Here is a 24224-nt window from a genome sequence, read left to right as displayed (position 1 = left end):
ACATACTAATCAAGCTTTGATTATGCTGACTGGAGTTTTTGAGTGAATGCAGTTTAAATTTAACATGCATTTCATTTTATTTCGGCTAATTAATAGACCATAATTTTAAATTCTAGAGTGTTTCGTTGAAGAATTAATCATTAACGTAGTTTCATTTGTAAATGAAAACACAACACGCTCATAATCTGACAATTATGCCAATAAAGTTTTTACTTTATGATTGTATTTATGCCGATGTGTGATGATAAATTGTGTTGTGTTTTCATTCACAAAACGAAACTACGTGAATGATTTATTCAAACAAAACATTAAAATATTTATAATTATGGTCTTTTAATAATACATAATAATTATTATTATTGTTTATTTCAATGTAAAATATTAATGAATAAATGTCTGATATTCCCGGGTTGCTATGGTCACACAGTTTGTTTATGCATTAAATTTGTGGCCATGAGAAAAAAAAACATTCCCTCAACATAGCATCTTGAGGTCACGACATAAGGATGTTTATTACCTCAACAAAATGATCCCGTGGCCACGACATAAAATCACGTTCCCATTAATTAATATCTCATGGCCACAACATATCACGTTTCCACGAGTTATTGTGTTGTGGCCATGACAAAACTATGTGAACTGACCATGTCATTTCCAGGCACCGTATAAGACAGAGTAAACAGCTGAAAAAGAAAATGCATATGAAACTGTATTTTGGACTTCAGTCTTAAAGGGGAAGCTGTCCAATATTCGTTCTGTCTATATTTATATATAATCTAATCTATTCATAATACAAAATCTAATTATATCTATTGATCGATCAATATATAGATAAAGATATAGATATAATTAACAGTAAAGACTAATTAATTTACAAAATGTATCGTTTCTTATTTTCTTTTGGTGCCTTTTTTTTTTGCACTACTAGTTCTGTCATACGTTCACTATTCACTAGAGGTGGGAGAAAAAAAAAAAGATTCTCCGACGTAACACTATTCTCCCTTCGGAGCATGCTTATTTTATTTTCCCACAAATAGCATGTGTGGGGAAAAAATGTAGATCAAGAATCGTTTTGGAATTGGATTGGAACGTCAAGTGCCTAAAGATTACTCCTAACTTCCAACAGAAGTGAAATAAAAAAGAAAGATGAAAGTGTAACAGCTTTTAATTTGCTTCCTTCCTGTCTGATTTGATTTCCTTGGAGAAGACACGGCACGAAAAGGCTTTTGATTAAATGACTCCATTTTAGATATGCGTGCAGCTACATAAAGGACAAAGTGAGGTTACATGAGTACTTCATCACAATCTTACAAACTTAGGGCAGTTTTTTCATGTAAAGGAGAAACAGGGCACTGGGTAAATCATATAGCTCCCACAAGAGCTCCATCTTTTCCAACTTTGATGGTCAGGGGGTTTGCAAGCATGAAGCAGTCATGCAACCCAGCTGGAGATTTGCTTTTATGCTGATCTGAGTTAAATATTTGATCAAACTATAAAGAGACAACATCTGGTCTCAGATCAGCAGAAATAGCGATGTATAGCCATGCCTGCAAAGTGACAGAGAAAAGAATGGAGGTTCGGTCCACATTCAATCAGTTAGCCTGGTTTTAAAGGGATGAATCAGATGATGCATTCAGAAAGAAACTAGGGCTGGGAGATACAGCTAAAAAAAAGTTTACCTCAATATTTACTTTTTGAAGATTTTTTATTTCAACACATACTATATGTATTTAACTCTAAAATGGCGTTTCATTTACGGAATTACTTTGACTAAATCAAGATTCAGACTCAAAATACAGTAAGATGTTAAAAATAAACATGTTTTTAACAATGTTTTTATCAAAAGAACAGATTGATATTTCCATAATTATTACACGTTACATAATTCAATTATTTATTTGCAAATAAAATAAAAAATTATTTTGATTTAATTCCAGTTCTACTATATGGAACAATGCAACAATATATTATTAAACTATAATAATTACCCACATATTTTTCAACAGAAACATCCATCAGTTTTGTGTGTACTATGAGTCATTTAAGGTTTAATTGCTATATGCCCCTGATTTAAATAAAAAATATATTTTTTACATTTTAAAATATTTCTGCACTTAGATAATACTGAGTGCAAACTGAAATACTGGCACGGGTTTCTAATAAATTGGATGGCCAAATAAAAATAATTGCCGCAGTAAAGATGTTGGCTAATTTTCATCAAAAAATGATTGAATATATGTTGTAAATATTTGATCGATCCCCCAGCACTAGTAGTAGCAGAGTTATGTCATATACAAGCAGTGCATATAACCCACCACCTACAAGGTAAGATCCTCTAGTCGTCTGAAAGGAACAATAAACAATGTGTTACCGCAGGGGAATAAACCTCATTCAATATAGTGTGTTAACCCCATTCTGTAATGTCAAAACTCAAACAAAGACATCAAATATGAACTGTGTCTAGTGCAACCCCACAAAGTCATACTGAAACAGTGTGATCATCTCTATTTGAGAGGGAACTAAACAGAGAGAGGAGTGTTTGGTAACGTCTGTCAAGCCACAAGTCTTGAAGCGATTAATATTAAGCCTGACATTTTAAACCAAAAACGAGAGACAGAACATCCAAAAAACAGTGAGCATGGGTACAAAAACAGCACGTAAGACAACCAGAGAAAGGACGAGGACAGGTGGAACACAGAGAGAAGAAGGAAGGGAGAGCAGTGGTACAATGGACGACAGCAGCAGCGTAGTCAGGAAGTAGAGGAGAAACAGAAAGTGGAAATGAAATGTACACTGACCTGAGTGAGATCTGGGATGTCACCCTGATCAATTCCAACTTGCTGTGTCATAAATAAAACAAAGGTAAACAAACAAACGAGGGGAGGGAATTCAAAAAAGAAGAAACAAAGGATCATTAACTCATGCAGTGACTAAAAATGAAAGGAATAAAAATAACATAGGTGTGGCATGCCGAGAGCCACAGAGGACCAATGGGAACGGACATAGACATTGATAATGTTCGACATGACTGACTGTGAAGTGTGGAGTGGTTAACATTCAAAAACGATTTTTACAAATGATGGGGGTAAATAAAGAAATTAAATTAGACCAGAATCTCACATGGTGATGGACATTGTTCTCAGAGACTTATTGTCATATTGAATCCCTGAGTAGAAGAGCCAGTCTGGAAATAAGACCAGCCAGTCTAACGCCTGGCTGGATGGACTGAGAGGGGAAGTGAGAGAAAGAAGGCTGCAGCACGGGAATTCATCAGTGTCAGAGAGAGAGGAGCGAGGGAGAGTCCTATTAACACAAAACTGATCTACATCTGGGCCAGAAGGAGAGAGAGACTTTAAAGCTCTCACGCCATGTAAATCTACAGTAGGAACAACAGCCACCAATGGCCGCAGAACGGGTAACAGGAGAGAAACAGCTTATTTCACACTGTATAAAGCATACTTAGTGGAGTACACTTTCTCTGCAGGGTTCCCACACTTTGGACCAATAACTTTCCATGGATTTTCCAGAGCTTATCCTGTCATTCATGATTACAGAGTTAAGATTTTTTTTAATCATTGTGGAGATTGCTGGGGGTTAATTTTCATACAGTACCGTTCAAAAATATGGGGTCAGTAAGATTTTTGTATTGTTTTAAAAGATATTGTGAAAAATAATTACAACTTCTAAATCTTTATAACAGTTTTCTATTTTAATATATTTTGAGTTGTGAATTCTTTGAATATTTCATTTGCATCCAGTCTTCAGTGTCACATGATCCTTCAGAAATCATTCTAACATACTGATTTGGTGCTCAAGAAATACTTTGTTTGATCGATGTTGAAAGCAGTAGCACAGCTTCATTTCTTTGTCAAAAACTGATAAATGTATATATAGAAAGTTCAAAATAACAAAATTTATTTGACATAAAATAAGATTTTTACAGCAATAATTTGCATATATAATTTTTTGGTACTGTTACAATAAATCTATTTACTGTCACTTTTGATCAACTGAATGCATCTTTGCTGAATAAAAGTTAAATATTAAAAAGAAAAAAATCTTAGTAACCCCAAACTTCTGAACGGTAGTGTATGTCAGGTAATTAGCAAGTTAATACACTTAAACAGTTGTACCCAATGAGACCCTCAATCAACAGACTGATGTTATGCTTTATTGATGCTATGCTTTTATTTCAAATCTCTTTTTACCAGTTGCAATATTTTTAGGAGCTGTTACAGAGAAACCAAAACAGAGGTCAGTTCAACCTCAACTCAAACAAAGGATGAAACCTAGTGACATCCGAATGACTTCTGGCAGGATAGGCACATGTATGTTTATATGGACACAATCCATGAGGACTGTGCAATGCATTGCAGTGCTAGAACACTTAATGTATGGCATCTGTGCACACATCAGACTGAATATGAATGACAGAGCATTGTAGGATGGAGAGATGAGAGAGAGAGAGATAAATTGTGGGAGAGGAGGGATCCTTGAACAGCTTGTCTAATCTCAGACCTGTCGTATCAAAGCACTGTGTGTGTGTGTGTGTGTGTGTGTGTTTGCATGCACTGGTACCTCAGCCACTTTAAGAAACTCTGACAGCTTGGTCATCCTGTACAGAAACTTCTTATAGATGTCCAGGGCATCTTTACACTGGTTTTTTTTCATATCAAAGTATTTCTCTGAAACAGGAGGACAAAAAAAAAAAAGATAGAAAAGAGGGAGAGCAGAACGATTAGCAGAGCAACTCAAACAGATAAAGACTGCAATTACCCATCAGAGGACTGTCAAAACACTCTGGGCTGTCTGACAGAGACAGGGGCATATAAGAGCTAGCACTCTAATGCATTTTAGACCATCAACCTAAACAGACGTGTTACAACATAAAAAATATTAAAACTATAAAAATCATGGAAAAATGAATAACTTAACTGAATAATTAGAGCTAAAACAGAGTAAACCGCAGCAATAGCTGAAGAGGAATTAAAGCCTTGTTTCTGCTAGAATATTAAGGGGGTCACACAATGGATGAAAGTGCAATATCAGGTCAAAGATAAGAAAAAAGCACAAGTTTCGCACACAGTGTTGTTCTGAAGATGTCAATTCCTCTTGAGATACAAAATCAAGACTTGCTCAGGTATATGTTTGCTTGCTTATAATTTAGCACCATGCCAGCATCCGTGGCTATATTCAGGGCAAGAAACAAATGGAAAAAAAAATAGCAGAAAAAATATATAAAAATAATTGTATAAAATGTTAATCTTTCATAAATCTAAAACTAAATCTGGCCTCACTTCATTTAAATCTTTTTATAAGAATCAACCAAAAAGTAACAAGCTAAAGTTACAGGCATCAAAATATGCTGCGAAAAGTTGAGGGTTAGTCTAGAGAGACCTATTCAACAGCGGTTATAGATCATGTGTGACCCCGGACAACAAAACCAGTCTTAAGTCACTGGGGTATATTTTTAGCAATAGCCAAAAAAAAAAACATTGTACGGGTCAAAATTATTGATTTGCCAAAAATCATTAGGATATTATCATAGGAGATCATGTTCCATGAAGATATTTTGTAAATTTGATACTGTAAATATATAAACACGTAATTTTGATTAGTAATATACTTTGGTAAGAACTTTATTTGGACAACTTTAAAAGGTGATTTTCTCAATATTTAGATTTTTTGCACCTTCAGATTTCAGATTTTCAAATAGTTGCATCTTGACCAAATATTGTCCGATCCTAATAAACCATACATCAACGGAAAGCTTATATATTCAGCTTTCAGATTGTTAAATGATTATGTATAAATCTCAATTTTGAAAAATGAACACTTTTGTGGTCCAGGGTCACAAACGGTCCAAGCAATTAAAAAAAATATACACAACGTTTTCTACCAACAGCAGGATTGATTTAATAACACTTATTTGTGGTACACAGACGCAGTTCAGTTTGGATGAAAGTATCTCAATACTAGTAATAAATATGTATAGCATACAGAAAGACCTGAGCTCTTGTGGTTCAACTGCACTGTTCTATGCTCAGAAAGCAGTAAGACGTTAGTAACCCCTAAAGCAGAGTGTGAGAGTAGGACGCTCTCCAGAGTGAAAGGGAGTGGATTACTCTTACCCAGCAGGTTGATAACACCCTCATTATAGGCAGCAAACAGACGGATGGAGTCTTTGAAGAGCAGCATGAAGGCAGCGTTGATCACTCCGTTAGTCAGCTCATTAGGGTTAGCCTACAGACACAAACCCACACATCCACAGGAGAGCGTACACATCATACCAAAAAGCTTGGACTGACTAAACATCAATGTTGTTCTGTTAAAATCTGTTTTCCAACATGGGGATTCAGGGTCACTTGATTTTAAGGGAACTGATTATAACTTCAATCACAGGCACAAATCAAACAATCTGCACTATAAACCGCCAAATCTATCCAAGCTAAGTGGAAATGACTAAAACTAAGGGACTTTTAATACTGTAAATGTTCTTGCATTTCATCATCATACCGACTGCCATTTGAAAGCTTGGGGTCAGTAAGACTTTCTTTGAAAAATCTAAACTTATTTAGCAAGATGCATTTAATTGGTCAAAAATCACAGTAAAGATATTTATAATGTGGCAAAAGATTCAGATCTCGTATAAATTTAAACTTTCTATCATGAAAAAATAAAATGATCATGGTTCCCACAAAAATATTAAGCAGCACAACGGTTTCCAACATAAGAAAGGTTACTTGTACACCACGTTAAATGTTAAAATGATTTCTGAAGTATCATGTGATGCTGAAGACAGAATAATTAACTACTAAAAATGAATGACATTTGATAATATATTAAAATAGAAAACAGCAGTTTTATATGTTAATCAGTTCACAACATTACTGTTTTTACTGCATTTTTGATCAACTAAATGCAATGAAGGATATTTCAAAAAACATTTAAACAAATCTTACCGACCACAAACTTTCATTACATGGATTTTTTTTTAAGAAATAGGAGATTATGAAGCATGTTACCAGAGAAATTAAAAAAGAAAAAAGAAACACAGTTCTTTACAAATAAAGAAATACTTTCTGAATTGATTTGAATCACTGGTAAGTTTTAAAGCATACATACATACATACATACATACATGCATACATACATGCATGCATGCATATTCTCAATCACAAACCTGGAAATCCAGCAGCGCGTCCAGTTGGTTTTGAATGATAGGCAACGTTTTGATCAGCTTCTCTGTGTTCATGGTGCGCATGACTCCATCAACACTGCACAACAAACAGATAAACAAACAATCAGAACTCGCCACCACTTACTCGCAATCTTAATTAGCAGTTAAAAGAAATCTGCGACTTAATCAGCTTTTAAAAGCAACTTAATTATCGGAGTAATCAGCTAGCCTGATTAGATTGAGTCCTGCCGAGACGATGTGTTTGAACACAATCTTGACTGTAGGGAGGCAATATTACAGAAGCAGAACTGAGGTTTACCCACCCTCTCTTCATCTTGGTGAAGTCCACAGCCACCAGCCTATAGGAAAGGGCTTTCTCATTGAGATATCTGCTGTACCGCCTGATGAACGTGGACATGTCGTAGCCTGAGGAAAAGGTTGAGGGCTTTATTATCAGTGTGCGTACAGTGCTTTAGAGACAGGAAAGGTGTTCATGTTTCTGACATACCTTGCAATGCACCTTTATCAAGGAAATTGTTCAGATTGAAGAGTGTGTTTCTTGAGGCCAGATACTGAATGAAACGCTGCGGATACAGAGAAGAGATAATCAAAATATGGTTGTATACAAGATGTGATTTCTGCAGCTCTTAATATGTCAGAATGCTGGAGTGACTTGATCCGTGACGTGCGGAAACTCCCTGCTGCTGAATTTGCAGTACACTGTGTGAAACCTAGAACCTTGTACAAGACCAGACTCCTCTGAGCTGCCAAATACGTCTGCTGCAGCTCCCCTCTTCCATCCAGCCCCGTCCCATCAGCTCACACAGCTGTGGGTTGGGGAAAAGAGCAAAGAGAAGCACACAGAGATCTGGGTGCTGTTGTGAACAGACATGATGGGAATTTTTACATCTACTACAACTAGGATGCATTCTGACCTCATTCATGTATGTGGCATACATGAAGTAAAACAGACTCTCAAACATTCACTTTACCTTTACACGGAGCTCACCACCAATCAATGTTTTGTGATCGGATCACAAAAATTATATTCTGAGATTAGAAAATGAAACCCAAGTGACCACATCTCATTTAGTCACTATAATCACACACAAAGGTCTGCCCCCTCAAACAACCACACGGTTTAAAATCGTGATGTAATTAAAGCAGAGACATATTTAACTGTCGTATTGTGATGCACAGAGTAGAACAATAAAAAAATAAAACTGGAGGATGGGACTGGGTTATATATTTCGATTGTTGATTGGATTGAGGCAGAACTCAATGTTAGCTTGCAGTCGACTGAAAGAAAAGGACAGGATTTAAACGGATTAAATAATTGGAGAAGTCTAGTATACATCACCAAAGATAAATATGTAGTTTCACCAAATGAAAAAGATTGTTTTCATTAAAAAGGTATGAGGTAAAAAAAATAAATGCATGCATGGATGAATCATTAACAATATCAATGACATGCATTTAGAAATGAGGTATGAGTATTTCTCTCACACACACATATTAGACATCGCTTCAACAGACATATATTCACATATAACTGGGGTTGAATGGATTACAGTCATGGTTTTTGAAGTCAACTTTCAAGGACTTTAATAACCTTTTTATTTTATTTCTTAATAAAATCCACAGAAGAAAGTAACTGGGACGGCACATCTGGGACATTGTGAGAGTGAGTAAATGATGAGAACATTTTCATTTTTGGGTAGAGTATCCCTTTAAGTGCAAGCGCAAAAATAGCCTGTGCCTATTTGCAACACACTTTAGGCTGGTACGACAACAAACGATTAGTGAGCTAATCTGAATAGAACAAATTGTTTTTCCTAGAAACTGTATTTGTCAATGTCATTTACAAGACACTACAAAGTTATCAGTTCCACACTGAGTTTGTACCAGAATGCAGCAAGTGTAACCTTGATCTTATTTGGTAAATCAGTACACCAAAGAAAAAGAGTCAGCAGGAAACAGTTTTTACGTACTGGGATGGAGCCTTAGGCTTGTTTCACCCCAGGGAAGAACCAGCATGAGGACCTGGTGACAGGCTCTGCAGTTAAGCAAAATCTGCTTGGCACAGAGGAATAAAATAGTCCTGGCCGGGGCCATTTTCAGCCTGTGGCAAAAAGGTCGGGAGTCACTGAAATCACAGAAGGTTCCTAAAATGCATCTGAAGGACTTGGAGGCTTAGAGAAAATGCCGCATTCCAAGAGCACTGCTTCAGCTGACGGATCAAGAGTGGCTGACAGTCTGGTGTGTTTATAGAGGGAAAGAGGCCACACACCGTTTGAAAGATTGATCTCTGATCTCAAGGGAGCTCATGGTGCCTGAGTTGGCCCTGGTCATGTGATTGAGGCTTTGCCTGAGGTTCCTCATTCTCTTTAAGAATTTTTGCAGCCAAATGGCAAAAATGCAGCTGCATTTTAACAAATTAGAAAAAAAAATGACTAAGAATATTGTGCATAGAAAGTATCAGCAAGCTTAAAAAAAAAAAAAAAAAAAAAAAGAGTATCAGCAGAAAAAGAAAAGAAATCTGTATACAGTTAAAATATTTTGGAATAGTATTTTTATTGTAAAAATATTTAAATATTCTCTGCAAAGCTTATCTGGGACAATATATATATATATATATATTTTATTTTATTTTATTTTTTGCAGTTCTACAGAAATAGATTAACATTTATATGGATATACTTATCTACAGGTTATGAATCTGTACAGAACAGACAATAAATTAAATTTTATTAGTAAAATGACAATATTAAAGCCACATTTTACATTTTGCTAACAAGATTTCACAAAATCAGATTTTTTCCTTACACCGTTTAAATTAATCTTTATAAACAAAATTATACATTATGGATGTCTAAATATTTAAGAAAGGGGATTCCTTTCAAAATTTCAAAGGTTCTTGGTATCAAAAAAATAAATAAAAAATCTGCTCTAACAGTGTGTTCCTAATCATTCTCACAGAAACTACTGAGATACTTCCGCTTTGCACTGGTGCCTCAAATACCGGTCTGAAATCCTTAGGGATTTCCAGACAAGAAGCAGAGTGAGGCGTACCATATTCAGACCATGACGAAAATCCCCAGGATGGCAGCTGTGCGAAGCATGAGCTAGTTCTCTCTGGCACCATGACTCCCAGAGAGAAACCTTGTGGAAAATGCATTGCCAAGCCAGTGTGTACCTGCAGAGAACATTCATTCCAGAGCGTAGATCAATATAGATTACTAATTCAGTGGAGTCTGCAAATCCACATTCGTCTGCCTACTTCTCTGCATAAAATCCTCAATCTCAATGCCTTTTTTACATAGCTGAGGTTATTCAAAATGGATGTCAGAAGTAAGGATGACAAATACAGACTGATAGGCCAGAAAGGGTCCGGCATTCTCTGCTTGGCAAATAATTAATGTGAGAACAAACCTCAAGTAGCGTGAGAGTGAAGCATCATTTATTATTAAGGCAGGGAGCTTTCTTTCCCAAAGAGAGCAGTTTCTATTAACACAGCAGCTCAGGCTGAGGGAAGATATCAGCAATCTGGAAAAAGGGATTGCTCATGTTTTAGCCACTGATTTTGTTGGTGCAGTCAGGAACCGGTCCAGAAGCAGCGCTGGAACTGCTATGTGAAATCTGAATGTGTGCATGTTGGTGTGTTAACCCTGCAGGGAACATGTGCAAATAGGCTGCACGATGATGCCCTGATAATGTGCCGGCTGCTGGTCTTCGCTCTCTCGATCCATACATGTTCTGAGGTTTCTATGGATACGGCCTGAGCAATTACCGCGGTTAGAAAGAAGGAATAAAGGCTTAAAGAAAAACGCAGAGCACAAAAAGATGATGACAGGGTGCGAAAAGGGGTGCATTGTTTGATAGCGATTATTTTCAAACACAAAACCCATTCTGTTTGTAAATCAGAGAGCTGGAATCAAATCTGATTCAGAGCTAAACTGACTGTGCACCAGAATGCAAAACAGAAATGTGTGACCAAAAAAAAAATTAACTTTACGCACCATTCAAAACTGATGTAGTACTATTTTTAACGCTCACAAAATCTCACAATCAAAGAAAGAAATGCAAAGATCAATAAAAATGACCCTCCTGCACACCGGTGTGGACAACACTGTATAGCAGTGAAAAATAGCATCATGGATAACTGTGAGTAGAAGCCCTATGTCACTACCACTTTGTATACTGCCGCAAAAAAAGAAAAGAAGTCAATGGTCCAATCCAACAAGGTGAGTCACCAATTCCCACATGTAGTTTATCTGTATTCCCTACTTATGAATTACTGATTACCAGCAGCAGCCGTTTGTTTTCTGCCCAGATTTGGCATTCCTGCCTGCAGGGTAAAGAAGAAAAAGTCATCAGGGGAGTGAGAGAATGTTTCATAAAGGTAATAATTACCTTACCTAGCGCACATCACTCACAAACAGCATCCATTATGCAAACAGATCCCACACAGGAGAGACCTGAACTCCGAGTCAGCACATGGCCAGAATGTTAAGCAGCCCATTTCACAGCTATCTCAGAAAAGCCTTCAAACTCGACATGAAACGCCATTTGTTCTTCCTGTGCAGTTTGAGACGCTTTTCCAAATTTTACAGGATGCTCAAACAAATGTTTTTATGTATGAATTTGTATTATAATATCTAGTCATTTTTCATGTCACTTATAGATCATCTAAAAAACAGAAGCAATTATTCTCTTATGCTCAATTACATGTTCTCTGAAATTATGAAACAGAGAAGGATCTTGCAACTGACACAACTCCATGGATTATACATTGCACATTCTGATCTTATAAATAGCAACGAATTAATTTAAACCATCACACAGCATGACTGAATTGCAGCTTATTTCTGCAAGTGCACTGTATGAATCAGAGACTGAATCCCTGAGTACATGCTGAGCACCTGTGTTGACGTTCACAGAGAAAAAGGCATTTTCAAGACTGACATTTACATGGATTTATTAAATACTGAAGCTCTTTGGTGGTTTTAAGTTGACATTAATCTTCTGTGTTAACTATCAGTGATATTTCAGAAAGGTTGCATTAATTACTGCAATAGCCTGAAACAATGCCTACAGCTATTTGGCTATTGATTAACATCCAGGAGCCCATGTGGCCTATGTGACACCAGCTGTACAAGAAAGACTTTTCAGATGTGAAAGTTAATTACATTTCAAAAGTCCAGGTTTTTTTTTCACTGCATAATAAGGCCAGAAACATGCAGTACAGTTCATTTTGATTTTCTGTAGACACAGCTGCATTAGACAACAGTGAGTAGATTTAAAAAATAAAATAAAAATTCACACATTTTGCCAAAGCAAATAGACATGTTAATAATAGGCATGCTAATTTGCAACTAGTTAATAGTGAGAATTGGCCCTATACTAAAGTGTTACCAAAATATGTTTAAGAGATGATAGCGGTTGAGAGAGAGAGAGAGAGAGAGATAGAGAGATAGATATGATCCCAGATAGATATGATCCCAACTTTTAAAGTGACAAATATTCTGCATTCATATTCAATTGGTCACATTCAATCAGGTTTTTATTCAATCTTCTGGTCAGGTGTTTATGTATTTGTGAATATGAACAATTTTTTGTTTTGTCTATGGGCTATTCCACTCAGAAGTTAATGTCGAAACCAAAAAGACATAAGAGACCGAGGCAGGTCTCTTTAAATACAGGGTGTTATTTATCTTTATTAGACAAAAGTTTAGCTAAGCCTCCAGTGTTAACTAGATCCAATGAACTTCCCTCACACACAATCACAGATTCTCTCTATCTCAAGTATAAGCTCGCCCACTCAGTCTTCCCTCAGTATCTGAAATGAACTGTTTTCCATGGATGACGGGGTAGTGGTGTCCCCATACAAGGTTAAGCATTTGGTCCACTGTGACCCCACATGAACCAGCTGATTAAAAATCCAACCAATTCTCTTTCTGTCCCTTGCCTTTCTCGGTCTCTCTTAAAGTTCCTGATCCTAAAACAGATGTTTCTTTAACCCCCCTTCACGCTCTCTCTCAAACCTATACAACATACGCTTCCAGTGACGTCACTACAGCAAATTGTGTGTTCTCCATCTAGGCCATCAGTGAGTGACATCGCCCTATCTCTCTCCTATATGCAAAAACGCATGTGGAAACGCCCTTATCAACAACACCTTATCGGTGGCCCCTCATGTGCCCTCTTACAGGGTTACTGCTGACAAGACAAATGTCCTCCAAACGTCTCTGCTCCTCAACGGAGAGCGATAACCAAACTTATGTTTTTCAAGCCATAATGGGGTAAAGGATTAAGACCAGACTCGACCTGGACCAGACGTTTAGCTCTGATAACAAAAACCACCCCTGGCTGATTAGTGCCCCGTCATGCCGCAGAACAGGGCGTGCTGAAGGACAGTCCTGCACATTTTCTATCTCTAACACTGGCGGGTTGTGAACCTAAAGTGAAGGACTATTTATTTTATAGCCCAAGTGAATGATGAAGGACACGTATGAGAGTCACTAGTGCTGCCATTGTTTTTATGCTGTTTCCTGCAGAATCTACAGCGCTACAGAAATTGTAATTATATTTTACCCGAGTTGTGAGCTTGCAGTCTGAATTGAATGTGATGAGATAAAAAGGACTGTGTACTGTAAAAGAACAATGGTACAATACAATACAATAGATGTGTTTTCTTCACTGGTGGCACTTAAAAACAAACATACAGTGTGACTGGTGTAGTCAAGTTCACAAAGAAATGACACTGAGGCAATTCTTTTAATGTATCATGCAAATGACTCATGAGTTATTGATCTAAAGCAGACGAATCCTTCACTGAACTTACCCAATCTCTTAGAGCTGAATTAACTGCAGTTTTACTGAAGCCCCACACGTTATCCGAAACTGATAAAATGTCCTTTCGGGATACGCACAATAGTAGTGTGAAAAGTATTCATAAATGTGTTTTAATTTTGTTTCAAAGTAGTGTGTAAAATAGTTACAATTAGCTTTTCATAAAAAGAGAACAAATATTTGGTACGTCCTCATTTAGATACTGTAGCAAGGTGTTCATGTTGTAGCAATGCATTAAGGGAGCCACGTGCACATCTAGGTCACATCCTAAATGCATATATCATTAATGTGTATGTGTGTGTCTTGTTCTAACCTACCCACTGTTCTTCATTAGTGGACTACGTGTTTGTGCCTGAATAGAAGTATCTAACTCTCATTGTTGCATTTATAAACCGTGCAGACTTTCAAACTCAAACACTGTATTGTACTAACAGCACATGGCTGCAAGTGTTTTTCATTTCAATTTCAAAATGCTAGAAACATCCAACAGGAGTTTGACATATTGTCTACCAGTCCCTCATGACGATTTTATACAAGAACTAGTGAAATCAAATGTTATATGTACACACACAGGACACACTAAAAGTATGGTTAAATGTGGCTCAAATCAGAAATTGGATCTGCATCTGATTTAAAGGACAGGGCAGGTGTTTTGGTTCAAAAACAGTTTTTGTTATGCTGGTTGAAATCCCGGTAGCTTTGGTAAATTAAGCAGTCTATATTTGCATGTTTATATCACCTGTGGACGGCAAAGGACCAGAAAATGTTCATCCAATGAAAATGTTCAGTCCGAACATTATGATAGGCTGTCCTGTCTGCCTGTAAAATATGTATTTTCATACCTCTGCGCACCCTGTTTGTGCAGACATGATACATCAACAGTGCGGTCCAATGAGAAAGAAAGCCACAATAATTGTATTGTAATGTTTTCTCATCTGTGAATGAGACATGAGGTAATCTAACAGTGTTGCATTCCACCCTCCACCAACACCATCTTTCATCGTGTCGCAGGTTAGTCTCTGGTCTGCCTGAGCGCATGTGTGTGTTATGGGGGAGGCGTGGCTTTTAAAGTGATTATGCAGGGAGGGTGGGGATCTTGCTTTCAAAGCTAACTTGCTAATGCTAGCTTTCTGTAATCGTTTATCCTACATTTAATTGTGCAAAAATACACTTCCCTTCAGGTTTGCCATCAGTAAAAAAAAATTGCAAAATATTACACAATACTACAGTTTTTATGTATTTTTATATTACTGTATTTTAAAATAAAGTAGCCTTATTGAGCAAAAGAGTCTTTTTTCAAAAACATAAAAATCCACACAACACTTTTGAGTGGTAGTGTAAAATATAAAAATATTTAAAATATTAATATTGACATAACTGAGGTCTCAAAGGGTCACTTGCTTTGAACTAAGAAAATGTAATTCTAATGCACATGATGAACATGCCTGGATGAGGATTTATGCATGTAGCTGGGCTTGCTCAGTCACAAACAGGAAAATTGTGACTGCTGAGGTGTGATTTTTCATGTAGGGTCAATTTGACCGAGCTGGATTTCTTTAATGATAACAGTGTAGAAAGGTGTCATCTGATAAAGATATGGGCCCACATTAAAATGAATAAAAAATTAAGCACCAGGGCAGAATCTCTCACCTCATTTCCATACATCATTATGTGGTGTGTGGTGATGAGCGCTTTAAAGACCACAACCCAGCTGCTGTTGGTGGTTCTTTCGAACAGAGTGTCGGCCAGCTGGGGCACGTTCACATTCATCTCATTGGTGCAGTGGATCAAGTCTGAAAACACACATGGGGCACATGTTAGAGCAACACACATCACTGATTCACATATCGAATGGTACAAAGATCCCGCTCAAGATGTTTCAATAAACAAAGCACAGACACAAACATGGCAGAGCCCTTGCATTGCAAGAAACACAGATGAAAGTATTTGTAGGAGGTGTTAATGAAAGAAGATCTCAGTGGACGCTCTTAATATCCCTCTGCACGCTACACAGAGGGTTAAACAGGCTTCTAACCCAGTCATTCTGTTATGCAACAGTCACAGACAAGAGAAGATCCAAAGAACGTCATGTCTTTAAACATGCAGCAGCATCCCAGTTTTGCTTTGCGTACTCGCATCCGAAAGCAGCATCTCTTGAACGCCATCAGAGGCTCAAAAACTCTCGTTTCTGTTCTGTCCTGTTTGCATAATGAAGACATTCCTCCTACAGCCCATAGTGTTCTTTTTTTGTTCTTCAAAGGCAAATCTCTTTACCCCCTTCCCTTGAGAGAAATATCTTTTCACACACAGAGCAGGTAATGAGGGAGACGACTCCTCCGTATCTGTCGGTTTTTGGCCCTGTGGGCCTGTCTGTTGTTCTAATAGGGAGTTCTAGTGGTAAGTAGTTCAGCTCCCAATTGGAGTCTGATGATGAATCACAAGGATCTGGCAGAAAAGACGGTACACTAGTATGGGCTATACATCTACAAAACACACTTACAGGATGCCAGTGAGGTACAAATGGCCTATAAATTGAGCATATGTTGCACTACACTGTACACATTGAGGAACTTTATAATAATTTGTTATTGTTGAATCAACCCTCTACATTGCGAGTAAATCAATGTCATATGCGTCTAAATTTTACTCTGGGTGACTAAATTATGTCTTTTGTTAGCCATTGGCATTTTTACTCGCCAGTGTGTGTGTTCAAGGCTATTATAAGATAAGCACATTTTCACTCGCTGAACACTGACTGAGCGCTTCAGAGTTTCGCTCTCAATCAAGCGATCTATACTTTTCAATTCATCTCAATGGACGCACAGTACACCTGTATCTGACGCTCTGTAAACTCTGTGTGAAGGTGCACGACTCACCGTCGCTTTGCTGATAGCACTGTTCCTCGCACATGCACAGAGAGAGAGGGAGTCTTACCACGCTGAATCGACGAGTTACATGTAAACTATATTCTTTGTTGTCTTCTCAAAACAATGGAGTTCATTTAGAATTATTCAACTTTTTAGAACAAGCAGAAGATATGCCGGTGTCTCCGGTAGTGGGCGGAGCTAATGCGCAAATGGCAATTTAATTGGCTATTACCATCCCCGTTTTGATTTCAGCAAATCAGTTCGACCGAACGCAAAGAAAAAAGTGAAAAAGAAAGTTATGTGACATACAGCCAAGTATGGTGACCCATACTCAGAATTCGTGCTCTGCATTTAACCCATCCAAAGTGCACACAAAGCAGTGAACACAGAAAGAACTTCTTAATCAGTTCTTAATCAGAAAGTGATTATTATTCATGAACCCAGCAGCTCATCAATCAATAGTGCATTGTATATAATTAGTATGGTATTAGAATTAGTAGTAGTATTATCTTTTAATAATAATATGATCGAATACTTTTTTTTTTTTTTTTTTTTTACAGAAACCCCCAATGACCAAAAATATCTTAAGCATCACCACCAGTCTTAAGTTCAGTTAAAATGACAAATATGCATTCATGGTTATCAAGTTTTAGTTCTAATCACTAAAATTCTATCATTAAATAGTGCTTAATATCATAATATAATGCGTGACTGACTGATTAAGAAGCTAAGATTTAAGAAGCTGTGCCATTTTACAAAGATAAGCTGATTGGAATCATATATGTGTGTGTGTGTGTGTGTGTGTGTGTGTGTGTAACATAGTATATCAGTCAGGCGAGTAAACTAAAAATTGTACTAGACAATGGCATTTATATTGCCAAGGTGTGCTTGGGGGTTGTAAATAAATATTGATTTCCACAAACTAATAAAATGTATACCTTTAATGCAATAGAAGTATCTTTGGAATTGTTTAGTTTTGACATTTTCAAACTGAACCTGTACTATGCTATAAATGAATACAAATATTAAATACAAATGTAATTATCATTAAAGCTAGTTCATGGTTTATTAACTAATGTTAACAGAAGCAAGTTTAAACAAAATTCTGAGGAAAAAAAGCAGACGAGTTGATTTCTTACCAGAATTATGAGATATGATCTGGGAAATACAAGAAAAAAATAAGAATTTTGAGATATAAATAGCTTCCGTAGACTGCTACATTAAAACTGCCATTTTCTTCCACCAGATATGCTCCACCCACAACAAAAAAAATGCCTGTGCTGTTTGCAAATACTGAAATTAGTCTTTACACAGCCCTAGTTGCTAGGGTGTTGTGGGTGGTTGCTAGGTTATTCTGGGTAGCTGCTTACTTGCCCAAGTGCAAAGAGCCCAGCCCTAAGTCTATTGATATTCTGGTCTCTAGATATGACTCCGGTCCCTCCTTATAATTATGTCTTTGGTATCTCCCGCCACAGGAAAAAAAATGAAAGTCTGTAAGTTTAGAAAAGTAATAGCATACAGAAGCACATTTTAAGGTATCATTCATGCCCATAGAACAAACGAGTTACGTGCCAGTACTTATAGTGAGCAACTATAATAGTACTGCAAACAGCATTAATAAATGTGTGCAATCCTGAAGATTCAAGTCAACTCCACTGAGTTATTCAGCCTCTCTTCCCAAGATTAATGCATATTCACGCAGTGTGACTACTATTAAAACATACTGCAGCCTGTTGGGGGATGAGTTACGAGATGGCTGTCTGTTCAGAAGTGTTTTCACCCATCTCTCTCTCTTTCTCTCTCTCTCCAGTCTAGAAATGCATCATGGCTTTTGCTCCAGCACTCGGTCTCTCTTTTCCTCTTTCTTGCTCGCTTTCTATTATGGTCAGAAGGACAGACTGCGAGCTGATTGGCTCCTTTGGGAGGGAGTAGGAGGGAAAGAGAAAGAGAGTGAAAAACTAGTCTAAAGTGAGGATATGTGCTGATTTAATCAGATAAAACCAAACACATTTGGTGATATTGATCACAAAGTCCACTGTCCTTAACAGAAAAAGATTGAGAGAGGCATAAATAACCAAGAAACTCCCCATTCCTGCTTACAATTTGAAGCAAAGATAATATATGTGTAGGGGTGTGCCGGTTTCAGAATTGGTGATGACGGTTATGACGTGAGTCAAATGTGACGGTTCATAACATAACCATCGGGGGGGGGGGTCTCTGATCGGTAAAGGGGCAGAGATTTCAGACCTCCGTTTATTAAGGAGATCTGTCACAAAACTCATCATCCGCGCCAAAGTTTTTTGAGCAAATTTCAAAGCCGCACCCGCCCGACATCCGCTGATTGTTTTGCGGTCTATGGACGATGCAATGCTTTGCTGATGCGAGCCTCAAAAAAAAAAAAAGCCATGCAATGCTAATGTATGAGGCATAGGCCTACGCTGAGTTTCATTTACGATGAGATGCGCTCTAGTTCACGGTGCAGTGCAAGTGAACGCGGCGCGCTGGTGCTTCCATGTCACGGTTATCATTGCCTGCTATAATTGCTTTTTATTTATTAAAATACATGCAATTGGTTGATGAAACATTTATTAAAATTAAGATAAAATTTGTACAAAACAAAATTCGTTTTTAAGAAAGGTTTTCTACAAAGCAAAATTTAATGAAGTGGTAAATATCATGTCTGACGATTTACAAAACTTCATTAAGTGGTAAAAACCATGTCTCCCGATATATTGCGCATCTTATGATCCTATCTAAAAAATGTTGATAAAAAATTTTGTAAAAAATATTTTAATGACACTGTTAATGCCGGTCTCACGGTTATATACTAACCGTCACACCCCCTATATATGTGGTAGTACACCTTTGGACATGAGTTTGAGACACTGCATATATAACACCAATATTATATTAACTATCGTATCAATCATTTAAATGTAAGCATCAGTATTTTTTTTTTTTTTAAGAGTGCATTCTTAAACATTTAGGCTGCCTAATTAAGCAAAAACTATTAAATAGGCATTTGCCAGTCCAGTTAGAGCTACTTCTTCAGTCAGGTTATAACATATGAATTTTACTACAAGTGCATTAAAAACTTCTAGATGAAAAAAACAAGATGCCAATAAAATATCTAAAATGTGCATTAAAAACATACACTGGCTTAATGTGGATAAATTAGTTGCACATAAAATGCTGTAGTCACACTCACAGGGTGCGGTCAAGCAATATTGGAATTACATCTCATCCTCACTAAACTCATAATTTCAATTTATAAACTCAGAATTTTTCAGAGAGCTCAGACTTGTACCACCTGACCAGGGGCCTCTGTACCATGATGGTAGCTGAACAAATTCAGAGTTACAGGATTAGTTTTGAGATGACAAAACCAAACCTCTCCAGTCCGACTTTGTTGGTACCATGATGCTGTTCATCAACTTTCTTTGTCAACTCAGGCTTTGATCCTGAATTTGTGGAGCACGTGCACATGAATGTGTGAAATCACTGGCGAACAGCCAATCATGAGCCTTGCAACACAAAGCAAGTTTGATTTACTTATTGCGAGAGACCCAATGAGATTCAAAACTAAAGGTTAAAGGTTTTGCTAAAGGTTAAGACATTGAAGAATATGACAAATTTAAATGTCATATGAAAAATTAAGGAGGACAAATTTAGGGTGGCCATATGGAAGGACATTGTAGCCGGAGCTACTTCTCTCTGTTTATGTCTATGAAGAATCACAAAGGTACTGGGTTACTCCGCCGCGGTACCCCTGAAGCAATCTAAAATAGTCAGTCAACACTTATTATAGGTGTACCCTAGTGATTCTTACCGGGCGGTAAGAAACGACCAATTAGACCTGCGGTCCGTAACTTGTTTTTGTATACAAGTATACAAAATGTATATAATAAGCGAGTACACCATGAATCCATTTTCCAAACCGTGTTTTTAGCTTGTCCTGAATCACTAGGGTGCACCTATAATAAGTGTTTACATTCGGACTATTTTAGATTGCTTCAGGGGTACCGTGGCAGAGTAACCCAGTACCTTTGTGATTCTTCATAGACATAAACAGAGAGAAGTAGCTCCGGCTACAATGTCCTTCTGCAACATGCAAGCAGTTCTGTTTATTAACCGCTAGAGCGTCAAAAGTTACCGACTGCAGCTTTAAAGCCAGACTTCAGTTTTTATTTTTATTTTTTTGCATTAGTGACATTGTTAAGTCATCAATGTCATCGACGCAAAATATGAGCATCGATTCGTTATCCTGTTTTTATTTCTCTAAAAAACGTTTGCAAAACATTTACCTTATGTGCGCTGAATATACGGGATGGCCGGATCAACATTCTGTCCTACGTTATATAACCAGTCCAGGGGTTTTTCTGCATTGATCTTTTTTTTGCCGGCTGTCAAAGCCTTATTTGTTCAGTGAGTGATGTAGAATAGAATGACTGCTGCACCTAACAGGGCACGTACGAGATAGAGCTGCGGCTGTGCGTTCCCACTCACAGTCTTCAAACAACACGAGTGCTTCTTGCTCTCTCTCTCCCTTGTGCATATTAACCAAAATCATTAGACACGATAGAAAAAGGGCAGTACGCCAAAGTTTCACGTGGAGCATTCGGGAGATTTTTTTTTACTCCATGACAGGCTGCTGGCTCCCACGGTTAATTTTTTTTTTTTTTGGAAAAGCACTCTCTGTATTAGCTTAAAACCCTCATGTTTACATTGGTTACTGTATTCTATAAATTGCTCTAAACAAGTATTTTGGTTAACCTTTTTATTGAATGCTAGACATCAAGTTGTTGTTATTTTCATCTGAAAGAAGAACTTTTTTTCAGTAAGCTAGGCCCTATGTGTTCAGTAAGCTTGTTACAGTAAGCTATGTGTTTTCAAGGCTTCAAGGTTTTATTGAATGCTATCTCTATACAAGTGCAAAGTAATGCATTCTTAGTCAGTCTTTTATTTTGTAATTTTAAAGAGCAATAAACAAATATTGCAATATTACGGAATTCATGTTTTTTTCATTCAGATATGTAAATCAACATGTATAAATTGTTAGTAGTCAATGAATGGGGAGATAATCGAAATCGAATCGGTCTGAAAAAATTAATCGTTAGATTTATCGATGCATCGAAAAAATAATTGCTAGATAAATAGTTTAAAAAATAATAGTTTATCCCAGCCCTAGTTACTATGGTAATGAATGTCGCTAAAAGCCAAACCACTTACTTGGTACCTAAAACACAGGATTGGTGCAAACTAACCTGAAACTTACCTGGCTAGTCAGCTAATCTAGCTTCTTGGTACAGGCCCCAGCTTCAAAGGTAGAGGAGTAGTTCTGATATTATTTGTTTACAATTAACCCTTTGACTGTACTGTTTATTTCTTAAACTGATACTCCAACCCAAAATGAAAATATTGTAATTATCACTTACCCTCATGTTGTTCAAAACCCGTAAAAGCTTAGTTTGTCTTCGGAACACAATTTAAGATATGTTGGATTAAAACTGGGAGGCTTGTGACTGTCCCATTAACTGCCAAGTAAATTACACTGCCAATGTCCAGAAAAGTATGAAAAACATCATCAGAATAGTCTATCTGCCATCAGTGATTCAACCGTAATGTTATGAAGTGACGAGAACACTTTTTGTATGTGAAGAAAACATTTATTCAACAAGTCGTGTGACGTGTCCACTGGTGGTGGATGAGGAGATACCCCCTGACTATGTAAAGCGCTTTGAGTGCCTAGAAAAGCGCTATATAATTGTAAGGAAATATTATTATTATTATTATTTATTATTATTATTATTAAAATGTTCAACATGAAAGGAAACAGCTTTTGAGATGCCGTACTTGACAAAACCAAAGCAAACTGCTTGAGAGAAACTAAAAACGCAGATTTGGTCTTTCTAGTTTCAATTGCAATCAAATTAAATCATTACACAACATTGATATTAATCTCCAATTTGCAAGGCTTCTGTGCGTCACATACTGTAATCATAAAAGTGGATTCCCAGAGTAACTGAGAAAAGGTAGCGCTTCACACCACAGACTTTAAATAGACTTTCTGACAGTCTTTCACTAAAACAGACAATAACACTTCCACGTTATCCCTTACAAACACACACACCTGCACGGCTCCATGCTAAGATGTGTGCATCGGTGCACGAAATGAGGTGCAGCGGCAAGAATCGAATCCAAGAGAATAGGTGGAAGAAAATCGTGGCCCAGTGATGTCACTGCAGTGCAGCAAATGAAGAGGCTATGAGCGAGGAGGTCACCCATCTTCACTCAGTCTGTGTCAAAGTCTTCTTGTTAGACTGACAGACAATGAAACCCTTTGAAAACATCCATACAGGGCTGAGCCTGCCACCAGTTGGAAATGACAGAGGCTAAAAAATCCTTTTTGGATTTGCAATGCACACGTACCCATAATTGGCCGGAAGAGACTGGTTTTGATTTAAAAACAGCTCTTTGCAAGAATGAAAAATGAGCAAAATTACAAAATTAAAGTGCTTTTGATTCAAAGCATGATTATTCTCTGCAGTGCCCGGGCTTACAAATTAATCAGAATTGAGCCTTGATGAGGAACAGGAAGTTTGGCAGGAAGCCTTTCTTGTGTGTGTGTGTGTGAGTGTGTGTGTATGAGGAAGTAAATTGACCAGGTGGCCTGACAGTCTGTCCAGCTGTCAGCCAGAAGACCATAGCTGGTGCTCACCTCTGAACAGTCACAGCTGCCATGCTAATTACCTGTTCCAACCGTACTAATCACTGACTCCAGGTCAGTCCTGCATGACCCCCTACTTTAGGAGAACTGGCCCATAATGCACTAAATGTGGACTGGGAACTGACATTTCAGAGTATAGCAATGGTTTATTGCACAAAAGTCTAAGTTAAAAATCTATATTTTTAGTTCAATAAGTGTTTTTGGCAAAACAGACTGACCAGCAGTCAGTGCAAGTCTGCTGAGGCCATCCTTAAAAATATTCTTGTTTGCCGTTTCCAGAACGACCCTGTCAATTTAGGACCGACTCAAATTTTATTTTTTTGCTTTTAGTCCGAACGACTTGCCCGGTTGTAAATTTGCGTTATGACAGACCAATTTTTTTTTTTTACTCAAACAACTAATAGAAAAGCAATAAAATAATATTAATTATATTTTAGTAAGTATTGTAAATGTATAAATTGCCTAGGCCTACATACAAACGAAGGCGACGTTCTTTCTTTTAAATAAAAACCTGTGGCATCATCTAGGCTTACAACAGTACCTCATTTTTTTTCTTCAAATGAATGCACCTGAAATTCATTCAATAAACATGTTTTTG

The 24224-nt window shown here is 37.2% G+C and overlaps 1 protein-coding gene across 6 annotated transcripts in view; it reads right to left on the bottom strand.

The window, feature by feature from the left end:
* The window catches only part of LOC113105726 (phosphatidylinositol-binding clathrin assembly protein), a 53374-nt gene that overhangs the window by 19824 nt on the left and 9326 nt on the right, over positions 1-24224 (bottom strand). For 3 of the 6 annotated variants that reach the window (XM_026266984.1, XM_026266980.1, XM_026266982.1), the window contains exons 2-9: positions 15683-15825; positions 7689-7764; positions 7504-7606; positions 7184-7277; positions 6132-6243; positions 4579-4685; positions 2799-2840; positions 2323-2343 (exon numbers count right to left, since the gene is read on the bottom strand). In XM_026266984.1, coding sequence (XP_026122769.1) covers positions 2323-2343; positions 2799-2840; positions 4579-4685; positions 6132-6243; positions 7184-7277; positions 7504-7606; positions 7689-7764; positions 15683-15825 — 698 coding nt within the window. The remainder of the gene's footprint in view (positions 1-2322; positions 2344-2798; positions 2841-4578; positions 4686-6131; positions 6244-7183; positions 7278-7503; positions 7607-7688; positions 7765-15682; positions 15826-24224) is intronic. The other 3 variants (XM_026266981.1, XM_026266985.1, XM_026266983.1) reach the window with 2 other exon arrangements.

This window comes from Carassius auratus, chromosome 7 (assembly GCF_003368295.1).
Source record: "Carassius auratus strain Wakin chromosome 7, ASM336829v1, whole genome shotgun sequence".
Classification (NCBI taxonomy): Eukaryota; Metazoa; Chordata; class Actinopteri; order Cypriniformes; family Cyprinidae; genus Carassius; species Carassius auratus.
Note: the sequence above shows the minus strand (reverse complement) of the source record. Positions and strands in the feature narration are given on the sequence as shown.